The following is an 18,211-nucleotide window of genomic DNA, read 5'->3' as shown; positions in this document are numbered from 1 at the left end:
GCCACACAGGCAGCAAAACTAGACCACCAACTCTCCAGTCTACTAATCGTGACCCCCAGACTACAAAACTTTCAGAAAAGAAATAAAAACGCTGCTATTCAAAAAATCCATGAACACTAACTAACACCGTATGAAATATTTCAATCCTCTGAAGCAACCCGCTCTACTCTGTAACACCTCTGGACATGTCCACAAATCCTCTTCTGTAATCCGCCTTGAACCGCAAGGTAATGGCGGAATACAAATCACTAATGTAATGTAATATAATGTAATAAAGACCTGAACGGTCCATCCAGTCTTCCCTGCCTTACAATTTCATGACTGAATTGTCCTCTTTTGTTTTTTTTTTTTCCTTTGTTTCTTCTGGGCCCCAAACCTTAGAACTGGTACTGTCCTTAGGTTCCAACTGCTGGAGTTGAAACTCACGCCAGCCAATCCAAACCATCTCCTTTGCGGGATTCGGACCATGAAAGTTTTCCCGTTCATATTCTAGTTAGAGATCTGTGTTCATCCCAGTCTTTTTTGAATTCCGACACCGTTTTCCTCTACACCACATCCCTCGGGAGGGCATTCCCAGCATCCACCACCCTCTGCGTGAAAAAGAATTTCCTAACATTACACATAAGAACATAAGAACCGCCTCTGCCGAGTCAGACCACAGGTCCATCGTGCCCAGCAGTCCGCGCCCGCGGTGGCCCCCCAGGTCAGCGACCTGTAATTGATCCATTATTTAAGACATTCTGACCTGTATAGTACCTAATCTAACAATACCCTTCAATCCCCTTTTCCTTCAGGAACTTGTCCAACCCCTTTTTTGAAACCCGAAATCGTACTCTGCTCTACCACCTCCTCTGGAAGTGCACTGCGTTCCAGGTATCCACCACCCTCTAAACTAAACTAAACCTTAGGTTTGTATACCGCATCATCTCCACATTCGTAGAGCTCTGCACGGCTTACAGGAGATGGGATAGAAAAGAATTAACAATGAAAGGTTAGAGGTCCAAGTAAGAAGGGTTTTTAGAGGGCTTAGAGTGCCAGAGATGGAATAGGTATCAGATTTTTGAGAATAGCCAGGTCTTCAGATGTTTGCGGAAAAGTTGGAGAGAGCTCAGGTTCCGAAGAGGGGAGGAAAGGTTGTTCCAGAGTTCGGTGATTATGAAGGGGAGGGAGGTCCCTAGTTTTCCTGTATGGGAAATGCCTCTTAATGAGGGGAAGAATAATTTTAATTTGTGGGTGGATCTGGTGGTATTAGGGTTAGAGGATTTCCAAGAAAGAGGGATACAGGGAGGGAGGATGCCGTGTAGGATTTTGAAAGCTAGGCAGGCGCATTTAAAGTGGACCCTGGTGATTATCGGAAGCCAGTGAAGCTTGGACAGAAGCGGAGAGACATGGTCAAATTTATTTTTTACGAAGATGAGCTTGGCCGCAGCATTCTGTATCCGCTGGAGTCTATGGAGGTTTTTCTGAGTGAAGAAGAACTTCCTAGCGTTTGTTCTGAATCTGTCTCCCTTCAATTTTCTTCTCGTTCTTGTTACCCCGGCCAGTCTGAAGAATCTGTCCCTCTCTACCCTCTCTACACCCTTTATAATCTTGTAAGTTTCTATCATGACCGTCTAAGTCTCTGTTTTTCCAGTATACCACCCCTCAACCTCAAATTATGTCTTCTGGAAAAAATGTAGATCTATATTAAGAGCATAAGAATTGCCACTGCTGGGTCAGACCAGGGATCCATCGTGTCCAGCAGTCCACTCCTGCGGCAGCCCCTAGGTCAAAGACCAGTGCCGTAACTGAGGTCAGCCCTACCTTTCCACACCCGCCGGCGCCCCAGCTGCCCCCTCCTGCCTTTTGACAGGCGAAAAAACCGTATTCGCGGTTTTTCAAAACTCGCAGGGATTCCTGGAACGGAACCCCTGTACACTGATGTTTTCACCTTGTTTTAAAACAACAGTGCGTGCCTGGCACCCCACTGTGCTGAGACATACCTCCAGCACTTATGCCGTCAAAGTGACTTTTCTCTCTGATGGGCTGAATTTTCTGCAGGAAGAATGAGGGCTTTACTAAAAAAGGCTTTCACAGCGCCAGCTCTTAGCTGAGAATGACCATGTGGCTCAGTTTCACAGAAGAGTCGGGACAAGCTTTCTTTGGAGCCCGGTCAAAGCCGCTCTGTTCATTTTTCTGTTTACTTTAAGATAAAGACAAAAGCCTCCTTTAGCTGGATCCTGGGGGAACAGGAGGGGTGGATAGTTGGGTACTTGAAACACATTAAGAATAAACAATGACATCAGATCAATTACATAAAACACTAATGAAAAGCATATACAAATAGCCTTCTGTTATGTAACAGGACGACGAGGAAAGAAAGCAGGACAGCCAAGGGAATTTTAGCCACGATATAGATGTGGGATAGTCAAAGTTCTATGAATCAGCTTTTTGTTTTAAATTAAAGTGCTTTCTTTAACCCTTTCAGGACCAAGGGACATATTTGTCCCATAACTTTAAAATCCTATAAATTTTGATTGGGATAGTCTACAGTTCTAAATTTGATATGTTCGGATTCCATAGGATACTGCCTTTATGTAAACAAACTGGTTCCGACATTCATTCATTAGCGTTGTTGCCAGATTGACGAGAAGATTCACTTGCCACACTGTCCATAAGCCAGAAGTGTGATTTTTTTTAAAAAAATAATGATATTTCATAAAACAAATCAATTTTTTGGCATCTGCAAGCCCTTTTTACCATAAAAATGTCGTCAAAACCACAAAAATTGGCCTACGATCCTTATGGTCCTGAAAGGGTTAAGAGCTTTTTTTTTTTTGGGGGGGGGGAGGTGATTATGTTGGCCTTTTCTTAGCCCCAAAGATCTCTTTATGGTTCCCATTTTTAGGTGCCGTTCACCAATAATGAAGGAGCCTGTTAAGGCTGCGTCTGGTCGTCCATCTGTACACGTTTCATTGTGCATGTGCAGCTGCGCAAACAAACAGTGATTCAGAGGGCAGAAGCTAAGAGTTAGGGGGGGAAGGGGGAGGGGGCGCGGCATGGTGGAGTTCAAACCCTGTCGTCCAAAGAAGAGAAAAAGCAGTCGAGCCACGCCCACAGCACGCCCCTTGAAATCTCTCCATCCCGAGCGTCCACATCACAGCTTTCTGCAATCGTTATTTACGTGGCGTAGCCGCTTCTGAAATGACCTGAAGGTGATTTCGTAACGGGCCGCCTCATTTGTGACGCAGGCTGGCGCACAAATGACGCCAGTCTGCCAAGGGAAAGCAGTCCTGTTCCCCTGGGTTCTTTATATGGCGTCTAGGTTCCGATGCGTGCACAAATTAATTGGCTAATGAACCAATTAACGTCGAGAATTGGCTGCTAATAATTAGTTATTGAATTTAATTAGCACTTGTTAAAATTTGCGCTTACATAAGGCGTGGCGCCTTACCCTAATCGTGTGGAACTCTCAAAAGGAGACATAGCCATGAGAGGGGCATGGGCACGTCATGGGTGACAGCTCTTTATCGATTGTGATGCAGACTGGAGAATGACACGGGAACAAATTTTTCCCATCCCCTGCAGGAACTCCATTTCCCCGTCCAGACCTTGCAAATTTTGTCCCTGTCCCTGCCCCATTCCTGTAAGCTCTGCCTTAACCGCCCAAGCCTAGAACACTTATGATTTTAAAAAGTTTGAGGTTTGCGCAGATAAGGACGGAGCTTAGGCATTGGTGGAATGAGGCATTATGACATCACAGTCTGAGCTCTAGAATATTGCTACTTGTGATCTGAAAGTGTTTGAGGCTTACGCAGATGAGGACGGAGCTTAGGCATTGGTGGAATGAGGCATTATGACATCACAGTCTGAGCTCTAGAATGTTGCTACTTAGGATTTTAAAGTGTTTGAGGCTTGTGCAGATGAGGATGAAGCTTAGGCATTGGTGGAATGAGGCATTATGACATCACAATCTGAGCTCTAGAATGTTGCTACTTAGGATTTTAAAGTGTTTGAGGCTTGGGCAGATGAGAACGGAGGTTAGGCATTGGTGGAATGAGGCATTATGACATCACAGTCTGAGCTCTAGAATGTTGCTACTTAGGATTTTAAAGTGTTTGAGGCTTGTGCAGATGAGGATGAAGCTTAGGCATTGGTGGAATGAGGCATTATGACATCACAGTCTGAGCTCTAGAATGTTGCTACTTATGATTTGAAAGTGTTTGAGGCTTGCGCAGATGAGGACAGAGCTTGCAGGAATGGGGCAGGGACAGGAAAAGAACTCACGGGAACGGGAAAATGAGTTCCCGCGGGGACGGGGAAAGTTTATCCCCGTGTCATTCTCTAATGCAGACCTGCCAAGTCTCCTGCTCTCTCGCCTTTTGTGGGCCATTTTCCGCACTCTCGCTGAAGAGCTGGGATCTGTCACTGCGCAGCCTCTCCTTCCAGTAGCAGGAGAGGCCTTTGTAAAAAGAAATGTCCTGCTGACGCTGGTCCTGCAGCAACAGGAAATGACATTTTTGGGAAGGCCTCGTCTGCTGCCGCTGGAAGGAAAGGTTGGTGCTGCTGTGGATAGGGTGGAATGATGGGTGGGACTGGGCAGAGCAGGGCAGGCCTGTAAACGCACGCTTAGGAGGTTAGCTCTCTTGGTAGCTCAGGTGCTAATTACTGTAGTTCTGTTTTCAAACCAAAAAAATCAGATTTATTTTTTTGTATTTAGAAGGGACGCAAAGCTGTAATCTTTTTCTCTCCAAACACTCCCTGAAGTGCAGACAGACCCAAGAAGCAAGGGGCCAGTTTGTAACCACTCCTGGATCTTCTCTTCCCTGTTCTGGGGGCTCTTTTTGAAACAAGTTTCAAGTGTTATTAAAATTTGATTAAAAAAGCGCTATTAAGAAATTTCTAAGCGATTTACAATGTAAAAAGAGGCATCTTGAAACACGTAAACGACAAATGGTACCCGTGTCAAACTTATTAGGGGAGGATAAAAAGGAAGAACCTCAACTTTCAAGAAAAACACATAAGGTTTTATAGAAATTTGCAAACTTTTTTTTTATATGACTTGTAATATTCATGTTATGACGATATTTTAATTATTGATTGGTTTTGTATTTTCCCATAGATTTTACGGCCTCTTTGAATGTAAATCGCCTTGAACCTTTTTGGTATAGTGCGATTAATAAGTTGTGTATTAGATTAGAGATTAATAAATTGTGTATTAGATTAGATTAGATAAATGGGGAAGAACATTAGAGAAGGGACCCTTCATGATACCTTATGTCATCAGAGGGATAAACATATGAGTTCTGTCTGAAACAAATGTCTTCCCCACCCCCCTCTTTATTTATCACAGTGCAAGGGCCAGATCAACGGAGGAGATATGGCCGTATTTGCCTCAAGGGCGGGACATGGAATTTGCTGGCATCCACAGTGTTTCGTGTGCTCCGTGTGCAACGAGTTACTAGTCGACCTCATCTACTTTCACCAAGATGGAAAGATCTACTGCGGCAGACACCATGCGGAATGCCTGAAGCCTCGCTGCGCAGCATGTGATGAGGTAGGAGCCCGCAGAGTTCGTTGTACTTGCTAAGGCATTGTGCAGTGACATCCTGCCCGTGGGCTTGCGGTTCCGACAGCGTTCATAAAATGAACGAGAATGAGGTGTGTCCAACCTTTTGGCTTCACTGGGCCACATTGGTCGAAAAAAATGTTTCTGGGGCCGCGCAAACGCTGTAGCAAGACAGAGGAGGGAGCCGGCAAGACGGTAAACCCCAGGGGGCAGCAGAGGAAAACACTGCATCGTCCTCAACCGGGGCCGCACAAAATACTTCACTGGGCCGCATGCGGCCCACGGGCCACAGGTTGGTCACCCCTGCCTTAGAGCTTTGCAAGGTTTGTTTACCCGTTTTAGCCGCGTATCACCGGAGTATGCTGGGGGGCATTATATTGCACCTACCAGAAGGATACTGTAGATGGGTGAATCGCAAACTGTGTGCCACGGCTGGATTCCGGATTTGCCACCAGGGATTGAGTCATTTCCGGCGTTGGCGCCTTTCCACCTCCCCCCCCCCCACATGAACTTCGTCTCATTTTCCCCGAGCTTTGAGCCATGTCTGGAGGGCCTCCGAGCATGTGCAGATGACGTCATGCCCCTAGATATGTCCCCAAGCTCAGGGAAAATGAGATATGGTTTGAGTGGGGACGCCCACATTGTAGGCCTCTGTGTAGCGATGCGTAAGCATGCCCAAGGTGGGGCGTGGGCGTGGCTTTGCCCAGAAGTGAACGTAAGTGTCGCTATGCATCTACGTAGACGCAAGACCGACGCCTTAAATGTAGGCCTGCAAAATGCTGGCCCGCATTTCGGGTGTATAATCGGGAATATAGGCGTGATTCTTTTTTTGGATGCCAGTGCGTGATTGACACGCAATTGGCAGACGCTTCTTAAGTGGGCTGCCATTGTCGGCGTCCAAAAGAGAATTGGGCCCTAAGTGCACACTAAGGAGGGAATTTAGTACTGATGCTCAAAATTTGGTGCCGTAAAACGATTCTAAGCATGATTTTATAAAGGAAACACGCCCTTTATAAAATCATGCTTACCCCATATTCTACTAAAAAAAAAAAAAAGCACTAAAAATTCGGCTGCATACCTAAATTGCGCGCAATGTAATTGAATATCAAGCTAACTAGGAAGAATAATTGGCTTCTTAACAAGCAATTACTGATGCTAAACAAAATCAGTTACTAGTTGCACGCATAAATTGAGGCATGAGATCCTCCGATGAAGGGATTTGGGGGAGAATGATGTAGCGGATGTCGCGATTAGATTATTTCTAGTTGGGCCCACCCCCCCGGGCCCACCCCCCCCACCTTGCCATACGCAGTGGCAGACAGCGAGGGTGCTCCACGGCTGTCTTCGCTGCACGTAGCGCAGTGCTGCAGAGTAAATGTTCGTCCCGGGCCATTTAATTATCGCCGCCGACACCGAGGGCGCAGATTATCCTCGGCGTTTCTAGCTGCCCAAGCACAGTTCTGATTTGCTGAGGCCTTTTTCGTTTCAGATCATTTTTGCAGACGAATGCACGGAAGCCGAAGGGAGGCACTGGCACATGAAGCACTTTTGCTGTTTTGAATGTGAAGCGGCGCTGGGAGGCCAGAGGTATATCATGAAGGAGGGGCGTCCGTACTGCTGCAACTGCTTTGAGTCCTTGTATGCGGAATATTGTGATACCTGTGCTCAGCACATAGGTGAGGACAAAGGCTAATGATTGGAAACATATTCAGAAACAGTATGAAAAATCATTTGTACCTTGTAGAAGCAGATTCATTAAGCTAGAAAAAAAAATACTTTTTTAATTGAGCTCTTGCCTTTTCAGTAGTACTCCAATGGTGTAGGGAGGCGGGGGGAGGGGGAGGGAATGACACGGGTGCCCTTCGCAGGAGCGCCGGCATCTCTCCACCTCTCCCTGCGTACCCTTTGAAATGTTCACCAGCACGAACCTAATCTTTTCCAGAGAAGAGAAAATGATAAAACGAGAGGACGTAACTTGAGGCCGCAGGGAGGAAGACTCGGGAGCGACGTCAGGAAATTCTTGTTTCACGGAGAGGGCGGCGGATGCCTGGAATGCGCCGGCCTCGACCCCCCCCCCCCCTCCTGACATCACATCCTGGTTGTGGGACCAGGACGGGACATCGGAAGGGAGCCGAGGCCGGTGCAAGCAGCAAGTGGAAAATGTCGCTCGCGCTGGAGAACATTTCAAGAGGTACGCAGGGGGGGCGCTTAAGCGACGGGGAAGAGGGGGGACTCACAGCACAGTGGTGCCAGGCGCTAGTCTCCTCCACTACACCATTGATAGTGTTTCAAAGCAAGTTGCATTTGAGTAGACTATTATTTGGGTTTCTGCCAAGTGCTTTTGTCCTGGCTTGACCACTGTGGAAGCAGGGCACTGGGCTAGATGAATCATTGGTCAGTCCCAGCATGACTCTTCTTATGTTCTTATGCTCATATGTTCCCTGACCTCAGACAGTTCACAATCTAGGTGCAGATATCCATTTTGATATCTGATTTTAGATTTAACCCTCCTTGGATGTCATCTTGATAATAACTAGTTATCCAAGCTTCCAAGCCAGGATTTTTTGGCCTCAGAAAAGGCCCAAAATTAGGGTTTAGACATATAGTCAAGTCGGCTCTGCCCCGCACTGATAGCATTCATCTCCACCCCACCCCCACCCCCACGGTGGCCAGCATTGCCACTCTTACCGCTTATTGTGGCTGCCATTGACAGGAGCTGTGCCGGGCTGTGGCCTTGAACATCAAAGATGAGTGCCCCAATTTGAACGCCAGGACTTAACGCCTGCCGAAACCAGGTATAATTCCTGGTGCCCAAATTGATCACACTTCCCCCAATAGCCTATAACCCCGCGCACAAATTTTACAAATGCCCCTGACCTCCCCCCGCCGTGCCCTTCCCATGGCCACGCCCCCTTCAGAGTGGCTGCTGTGGGATTTGAGCAAGGTAGCAAGATGCGTGCCCACATTCAGATTGGACCCAATGGTTGACACTAATTGGCTCGTTAGCCAATTTAGTTGGGCCGACGTCTTGGATCAGTGCCCAGTTTTGGGTGTTTATATAGAGTTACCGCACTGTCATTCCAAACTCATAACATCAGCACCCCATGCTGTATGAGGTCTTGTCTTATCCTAGTAAGTATTGCCATGCTTTTTGACTATTATCATGCTCCTCTATATATTGTGCTATTGTGTCATGACCTAAAATGTACTCTCATGCTCTATATTATTATATCCTGTTCTATATTATTATTATATCATGCTCTATATTATTATATCCTGTTCTAGTTTATTATGTAAACCTTGTCATACCTTATTATGTATACCCTGTTATGCTTTATTGTGTATCTAAACTAGTAACCCATTCTGAGCTCTTGAATATACTATATATCCAAATATATAAATAAGTCTGGGGGTTAAGGTTCACCTATACTGTTGACTCAATTTTGGCTGTGCCATTGTTTGGAAGATTGGTTCAAAATGTTTGCATTAATTATACTCCCGTGCTGAGATTTTTAAATTAGTGTTCCAAAAGGAATTGCTGATATATATATATATATATATATTGATGTACATGTCTGTGCATATGTGCTTGTGTGTGTGTACATCAGAGGTGGTCAATAAAGATGTTGAGCAGAATAGATTAACACAAGGGACAATGTTCTGTAGCCCTTCACTTCTATAAATACCGTGTGATGTGATAGTTGCCAAGGTAACGTTGCATTTTGTTGTGAAGAGCACGGTAAAGAGACATATAAAGCACGTGCACATTGAAGATGCAACAGCGAGATCTATCCTTTTAACACATTAATTATCTGCAGGGAGATGTAGAAAGACTATTGCATGTTGTATAATGCATTTTTCAAAATCCCCTTATAGACTGTTAGGTGTTAGGCCAAAAAAAAGGGATTTTTTTTTTAAAGGAAATTATGATATATGTGCAATATTGGGGTCTTTTTACTAAGCTGCGGTAAAAAGTAGCCTTAATGCAGCCTTTACATGGGTTTTACCCGTTCACTAAAGACATTTTTAGGAAAATGGCCAAGTTTCCGTTTCTCTTATTAATGGCCATTAATAAAAAATTACTGCGTAAGCACTTACCAACAACTAGTTTTCAGGCAATATGAGCTCATGCGGTAGTTAGCACGCGGTAATGTGGATGCACTAAGGCCTGGATTCTATAAATGGTGTCTTAAGTTAGGTTCCGGTTGGCACCCTACCGACGCCTAACTTAAGTTGAAAAAGCCATTTAAAACCCGCTAAAAGCAATTTTAAAAAACTGCGCTGGAATCACACCTACAGAGGCGTTTTATGTTCTCTAACCCCACTGTGGGCGTGTCTAATGTTGGAAATGGCGTTAGCGCTATACAGCGTATCCATAGGCGTGATTCGAGACATGATTGAAACATTTAAGTACCTCACGGGACGTGTCGAAGTGGAAGATGATATTTTCTTTCTCAAGGGACCCTCGGCCACAAGAGGGCACCCGCTCAAACTCAGGGGTGGAAAATTTCATGGCGACACTAGAAAGTATTTCTTCACAGAGAGAGTGGTTGATCATTGGAACAAGCTTCCAGTGCAGGTGATCGAGGCAGACAGCGTGCCAGACTTTAAGAATAAATGGGATACCCATGTGGGATCCCTACGAGGGTCATTAGGGCATAGACAGGGGGTGGGTAAGCAGAGTGGGCAGACTTGATGGGCTGTAGCCCTTTTCTGCTGTCATCTTCTATGTCTATGTTTCCATGATTCACGTCAAAGGTAAGCACCGGAAATGTAGGCCTTCAAAAGCCTGGCCTACATTTCTGTCGCATACCTTTGCCAAAGGTGTGATTCTACTTGTGCATTCCTCCAGTTAAATGCCTGCGGTCGGTGATTTCAAGGGCTAGTGTGTTCTCTTGCATGGGCCCACAGGAATGGAACCGAATACCAACGTGCATGCAACAAGAGGGAAATTTACGTGACTTTAAGAGATTATTGAAGACACACCTGTTTTGCAGTATGAAATATGGGTGTATTGAGCTCGATGAAACAGCTTAAGCGCAGGTCGCCAACTTGCTGGTGTATAAATGTGTATCAGACATGTTTTAATTATTGTGCATGTTTTACTGTGAGCTGCTCTGGAAAAAGTGGGTTATTAAATAAATAAAACAAAACAAACATGTGGGGAAAGAGAAAAAAATGGGACTTCTATATCGCCTTTTTGTAGTTCTACAACCATATTCAATGATATAGGTTGCTCACTTGGCATTGTTGACTAGAGAGTGACACGGTGACAAAATTCATCACCGTTCCTGTCCCTGCGGATAACCGCGGGAAATAATCCCATGTCATTTTCTAGTGTCTATTTCAACCTCAATCCTTCTACACCAGCATTCTTCAGAGCAAAGCTTGCGGGTCAGTGGTTGTGGCCATTCATACTCTGATTCTTATGTGAGCCAAGGATAATGAAGCCATTGTGACATCACTGATGTGATTGGCTCTTAGGCACTGGTGTAATGAGGCATTATGACATCACAATATCTGCTCTGGATACCAGAGACTGTCATTCTGTAGTGTCTGTTTCAACCTCGGTCCTTCTACACCAGCATTCTTCAAAGCAAAGCTTGCGGGTCAGTGGTTGTGCCCAATTATACTCTGATTCTTCCCTCTTTCCTTAAAGAATGACATGAAGATGGTTTCCCGCAGTTATCTGCGGGGACGGGAACGGTGATGAATTTTGTCACCGTGTCATTCTCTATTGTTGACCTCTGTCCAGAAGCTGAACATTCCCAAGTTGGTGGAATTGATTGGCTGACCATCATAAATTACAGTAATTCAAATCCGAGAAATCCGAAGCGGTATGGGTTTACTAGAGGTAGGTCTTTTCAGGCAAATCTGATTAATGTATTTGACCAGGTCACCAGTGATTTAATCAGGCAGGAGTGGTTCACTAGTTAGAATTTTCCTGAAGATTTTGAATTGATATTTTCGTCTCAATGTGGTTTAATAAAATAATAGAACAAAACCATTTATATTTTCTATGGTTTTTTTTTTTGTTTTTCTCTTAAAGGAATTGATCAGGGTCAGATGACGTACGACGGGCAGCATTGGCATGCTACAGAGACCTGCTTTTGTTGTGCACATTGCAAAAAATCGCTACTGGGACGTCCTTTCTTACCCAAACAAGGACAAATATTTTGCTCCAGAGCTTGTAGCGCAGGAGAAGATCCTAACGGCTCCGACTCGTCAGACTCCACATTTCAGAACGCAAGAGCAAAGGAATCGCGCCACAGCACCAAAATTGGCAAAAACAAAGGGAAAATGGAAGAAAAGAAATTGAATCCGTGCAACCAGTTACACGTGACATCCAACAGACTGTCTGCCGACGTGGATCCTTTATCGATGCAAATGGATCTGCTGAGTTTGTCCAGTCAGACTCCGAGCCTAAAGAGGGAGCAGGTATGGAGAAGCCGAGATGAGTTGTACCATTATGGAAACAAGACAGAAAGAAGTCATTCGCAGAGCCCCTTGCAACTTCTTAGCCAGTGTAACATCCGGACCTCCTATAGCCCCGGACAGGTTGCAGGGGCTCAGCCAGACACGTGGGCGCAACATTTTGGTAATCCAAAGAGAAGTTTATCGACAGCTATGATGGGACACAGCGAGAGCTTTGCCCAGGACTGCAGGGACGACTATTATCAGGGAAGGCTTAGACAGCAGGAAAGTTTCAACGACATGACCAACCAAAATTTTAGCGAGACGAGAGCAAACGTCCGCGTTCCAAGCTATGATGAAGGGAATAGCCTGACCGCTCAGCAGTGTCGAACCAGGCATCCGATTAACGCACTTAAATTCAGCAAGCAGCTGACCTCTACAGAACGGACTCCGAGAGGATCGATGGAATCTCTCGCCCTTTCCAATGCCACAGGTAAGACGTCAAAAGAGCTATGGTATAGTATAAAACCTGGCATGTATTGGTGTTGAATTTTTTTTAAACATATTGTCGATAGCAGCTCCAATCCCAGGATAACACCGCATAAGCCATTAATTAAATGTCCTCTTTTCCCGTTCCGTCCCAGCAAGTTGCTTTCCTGTCCCTGCCCCGTTCCCGCAAGCTCGGTCGTCATCTGCGCAAGCCTCAAGCACATCAAATCATAAGTGTTCAAGGCTTGCGCGGTTAAGGCAGAGCTTACGGGAATGGGGCAGAGACAGGGACAAAGCTCACGGGGACGGGACAGGGAAATTGAGTTCCTGCGGGGACGGGGACCGATTTGTCCCCGTGTCATTGCACAGTTAACCCGAGGCTATTTACTACCTCTCAAATAGGAGGACTGCGTACTTCCACATTAACAGCCAGCTGGTACCATGCGCTAATGGTAGCATTAATGCAGGACCCCCCAATAAGAAAAGGCTGGTTACACCCCTCCCCCACCCTAAGTATGGCATAAAACCTGCAGCTACCATGCAGTAATGACCCCCGTTCAGCAGCAGAAACTCCAAATTGTACCAAATCATGGTAAAGGGGGGCCCGTTAATGAATTATCAAGTTTCAAGTTTATTAAAATATTGGATAAAACGCTTATAAGTGATTTCTAAGCAATTTACATTAAAATTATAATATCAAATAAAGGAAAAACTTAGACATTACTGACACACATATTCACAAGAAGCAAAAGCAAGAGGGAAGAACAATAATTTTTAAAAAAGTAACATTCGTGGAAGGGGAGAGGATAGGAGCCTTAAAAGGCTAGTTACGGGCTGTTTAAGGGCCTGTCCGTCTGTCTTGCTAAGCTTCTCAAACTAACAAAATATCGACGTGTGAACAAGGAAGTCTCTCATAGTCCATCAGTATGTCATATATGCTAAGATATGATCGTTCAGACTCTCTGTACCAACACCTCGGTGAAAAATATTTGCGAGTCAGATTCAATATCGGGCTGTCTTTAGAAGCAAACTCCTCTTATTGACTTCCAAGTGCGTTCACGCTGCAGCTCTTATCTCTCCCTCTACTCCTCCCCGGGAACCATGGGCAAGTCTCTCTTCTCTGTACCCTTCTCCTCTACTGCCATCTCCACTACGTTCCTTCTCTTGCTGCACCCTAGGACAGGAACAGATCTCCTGAGTCGGTGCGTCAAGCTCCATCCCCGGGCGGTATTCAAATCGAGGTTGCTTTTAACTCCTAACCCCCCACTTGCTTGTAAAGTACCTGTGCCTGGGAAACTCCCTAAACCCCTACTTGTCCTCTTTGTCCGTTTGATTAGATTGTAAGCTCTACTGAACAGGGACTCTCTTGGATGTTTTAATGCATAGCGCTGCGTATGTCTAGCAGTAGTAGATAAGGAAAGGCTTGTTGAAGGGGCATAAGAACATAAGAATAGCCTTACTGGGTCAGACCAATGGTCCATCAAGCCCAGTAGCCCGTTCTCACAGTGGCCAATCCAGGTCACTAGTACCTGGCCAAAACCCAAGGAGTAGCAATATTCCAACATCTCAAAGAATAGCAAGATTCCAGAACCCCAATGAGAGCAACGTTCCAGAGCGGACATTGTGATGTCAAAATGCCTCAGAGCCAACCTCATCAGAGCATAACAGCCATACTGGGTCAGACCAGTAGTCCACCAAGCCCAGTAGCCTGTCCTCATGGTGGTCAATCCACGTCCCGAGTACCTGGCCAAAATCCAAGGAGTAGCAACATTCCATGTTACCGATCCAGGGCAAGCAGAGGCTTCCCCCATGTCTTAAAAACAGACTATGGACTTTTCCTCCAGGAATTTGTTAAAACCAACTACGCTATCCACTCTTACCACAACCTCTGGCCTTATTGTATATGTAACTTTTGTTCTAACCATTTATGTGCCTTTCAGGCCAACTGTCAGTATATCAAATGCTAAAAAAAGAATAAAGAGTAGTCTAGTGATTATTGCAGCGATTGAGAGCCAGGGAAACAGCGTTCAAATGCCACTGCAGCTCCTTATGACAGTAGGTAAGTTCATTGCCTCAGGTACAAAATATATAATATGTAAGCTGCTTTGACTGTAGCCACAAATCCCATCCTCTTTCCCTTTCACCCCTGGGTTTGAGATCCCCCTTGTTTCACTGATGCAAAAGCATGGTTTAAAGCCCCAAGACCTATTGGTAGAGCTCAGCAATGGAATTCATTGTTAATATGTTCTTATAAGCTATTGAAACTATAAAGATCCAATAGAAGAGAGCAGAATGCGCCCACTTTATTAGCAACCCAACGTAAAGACAATGCACATATAGTCTTGTCGATGATTAAAACCCGTAGCAGATCGACAAGACTGATTTGTGCATTGTCTTTACGTTGGGTTGCTAATAAAGTGGGCGCAATCTGCTCTCTTCTATTGGACCTTGAAACCATAAAGATGCTATAAGAGAAAATTAATTCTCCTCCATATATAATAAATCGACGTCTAGACGGGAACGGCTGGATTCAGTTCTGGAATTTACGGGAGGGATATCATTATGTTATGTTCTTTTTTTCAATCGCACTGTATGTAATTCATCTATCTGTTGTGAACTGCCTAGAACTCCCTGGGTATGGCGGTATATTATTATTATTTCATGAGCGTGAATCCTGTCCGCACAGCCTGAAATATGTAGGGTCAAAATCAGCTTACGGTATAAAGTTGATTTGTGTGTGTTTAAAAAATTTTTATTAACACAAATTTGTGGAATTGGCCATAATAAAAACCAAAAAGCAACCACTGTTTCCTGGTTCATGCATCTTTACTCGTGTAAATTTCCGGCATGCTGAACAGTCTTTTCATGTTCAATATCTCTCAGGCTTGTTCAAACAAATCCATCTTTTCTTATTAAAATTAAACACATTTTTAGACAAAATAAACTAATAACGCAGAGAATGTGTGATAGCTTAATGGCTGCTTTCTTTCATTGTAGCTTTACCAAGGAATTCTTGTAGTGACAAGAAACGGAATTATTTTGGGAGTCAGATATTTTTGCCCTACTTTGACGCATCCTTTTTTTTTTTTTGCAAGTCTCTTCCACCTCAGTGTCTTGACTTCTCCTGATGATGGATCCTGTTTTCCAGATTACAAAAACTGGAGCATCTTTTTTGCTACTTGCGTTCACGAATTCATTCGTATGTTGCTAGGCAACATTTTGCTCGTTACTGCAAAGCTCCACCTGGTTTCCATGGTGCCACTGTCAGTTCAACAGAGCAGAATTATTGCAGCAATTGAGGTGGTCGGCCAAGGCTAACTTTTCTCCAGTGGACAGTGGCATTCTGGGTTGGCGGAAGGATGCACAGTAGAGAATGATGGGGGGGGAAAAATTTTTCCCCTGCCCTGCGAGTTTTGTCTCTGCCCCATTCCTGTAAGCTCAGCCTTAACAGCACAAGCCTCGAACACTTACCATTTTAAAGTGTTTGAGGCTTGCGCAGATGAGGACGGAGCTTAGGCATTGGTGGAATGAGGCATTATGACATCACAATCTCAGCTCTAGAATGTTGCTACTTAGGAGTTTGAAGTGTTTGAGGCTTGCGCAGGTGAGGACGGAGCTTAGGCATTGGTGGAATGAGGCATTATGACATCACAATCTCAGCTCTAGAATGTTGCTACTTAGGTTTTTCAAGTGTTTGAGGCTTGCGCAGGTGAGGACGGAGCTTAGGCATTGGTGGAATGAGGCATTATGACATCACAATCTCAGCTCTAGAATGTTGCTACTTAGGAGTTTGAAGTGTTTGAGGCTTGCGCAGGTGAGGACGGAGCTTAGGCATTGGTGGAATGAGGCATTATGACATCACAATCTCAGCTCTAGAATGTTGCTACTTAGGAGTTTGAAGTGTTTGAGGCTTGCGCAGGTGAGGACGGAGCTTAGGCATTGGTGGAATGAGGCATTATGACATCACAATCTCAGCTCTAGAATGTTGCTACTTAGGAGTTTGAAGTGTTTGAGGCTTGCGCAGGTGAGGACGGAGCTTAGGCATTGGTGGAATGAGGCATTATGACATCACAATCTCAGCTCTAGAATGTTGTTACTTAGGAGTTTGAAGTGTTTGAGGCTTGCGCAGATGAGGACGGAGCTTAGGCATTGGTGGAATGAGGCATTATGACATCACAATCTCAGCTCTAGAATGTTGTTACTTAGGAGTTTGAAGTGTTTGAGGCTTGCGCAGATGAGGACGGAGCTTAGGCATTGGTGGAATGAGGCATTATGACATCACAATCTCAGCTCTAGAATGTTGTTACTTAGGAGTTTGAAGTGTTTGAGGCTTGCGCAGATGAGGACGGAGCTTAGGCATTGGTGGAATGAGGCATTATGACATCACAATCTCAGCTCTAGAATGTTGTTACTTAGGAGTTTGAAGTGTTTGAGGCTTGCGCAGGTGAGGACGGAGCTTAGGCATTGGTGGAATGAGGCATTATGACATCACAATCTCAGCTCTAGAATGTTGTTACTTAGGAGTTTGAAGTGTTTGAGGCTTGCGCAGGTGAGGACGGAGCTTAGGCATTGGTGGAATGAGGCATTATGACATCACAATCTCAGCTCTAGAATGTTGCTACTTAGGTTTTTCAAGTGTTTGAGGCTTGCGCAGATGAGGACGGAGCTTGCAGAAATGGGGCAGGGCAGAATGTTGTAAGCTGTATGCATCCTGCCACAGTTAGATGCACCAGCTCTATGGTGCAGGCATTTAAATGTTAGATCCACTCATACACAACTAGACGCTCAATTAACTGCCACCCATGGGGATTCATCAATGCCGGATAAATGTCGTTTCTGGTTGCTTGAGAGTTACTATTACAAATAAGCCCTACTAATACTATACCCCATACTATGCCATACTATAAACTGTTCCAGACACCAACTAGCGGACATGTGGTAGGCAAACAGTGGGCGTTCTCAGGTGTGGTGTGCCAAGTTTACACTTAAATTTCTGCCAGAAATCGATTTTTTTTTTTTTAAACTAGTATCTCTCCGACTTCTTTAGCTCCTTCATTGTTACAATATGTACTACCTACCTATATAGCTTATTTTACATGCTTTCTATTTGCTTTGTCTCTCCAGTACTTGGCTGTTTTATTTTATTTTCTCTTTCTCATTGATTGACTGATGTACATACAGTGTTCCTATTCTTTCCCCCATTGCTTTTCAGACTTTGGTTCAATGAGTGTACTATCATGTTATTGTCCTTGTTGCTTATATCGTTTCTGTTTTGTTGTTATATATACCATTAAAAATATTGAACTTAAAAAAAATATGTTTAAGGTTTTGCAAAGGAAAAATAATCACAGCAAAAAGCACAATCCAATCCAAGACAGCCATGCTCCAAAATCAGAGAACAAAACAGTAATCAGAAATCCCTATAATAGAGCCACAGAAAGAAACCTTCTCCCCCCCCACCCCTCAAACACCCCCCTACCCCATTCGCAAAAAAACCACAGAGTTAAGTAGAGCGCTGTCTCCAGCGTACTTATGGCGCCCAGATCTTAGTAAACGGTAAGAAAAGGGGGCAACTTAGGAGCACGCCAACACTGTGGCAAAGCAATGCGGGCTGCCGTAAAAGCACAGGCCGCCAGTTTCTGCCAGGGACTCCCACATTAAGTAAGCAACATTCCATCAATAAACAACAATGTTGATGTAGAATTTGAACCAAAGAACAACCCACCTGCTGCCAAAACAAGCGTACCGCCGGACAGGTCC

General features: G+C 44.8%; 1 protein-coding gene across 2 annotated transcripts in view; it reads left to right on the top strand.

The window, feature by feature from the left end:
- The window catches only part of PRICKLE2 (prickle planar cell polarity protein 2), a 94,405-nt gene that overhangs the window by 61,056 nt on the left and 15,138 nt on the right, over nt 1–18,211 (top strand). For both annotated transcript variants that reach the window (XM_033926593.1, XM_033926594.1), the window contains 3 exons: nt 5,333–5,536; nt 7,038–7,224; nt 11,598–12,455. In XM_033926593.1, coding sequence (XP_033782484.1) covers nt 5,333–5,536; nt 7,038–7,224; nt 11,598–12,455 — 1,249 coding nt within the window. The remainder of the gene's footprint in view (nt 1–5,332; nt 5,537–7,037; nt 7,225–11,597; nt 12,456–18,211) is intronic.

The sequence above is a fragment of the Geotrypetes seraphini genome, chromosome 17 (assembly GCF_902459505.1).
Source record: "Geotrypetes seraphini chromosome 17, aGeoSer1.1, whole genome shotgun sequence".
In the NCBI taxonomy this organism is placed as follows: domain Eukaryota; kingdom Metazoa; phylum Chordata; class Amphibia; order Gymnophiona; family Dermophiidae; genus Geotrypetes; species Geotrypetes seraphini.
Note: the sequence above shows the minus strand (reverse complement) of the source record. Positions and strands in the feature narration are given on the sequence as shown.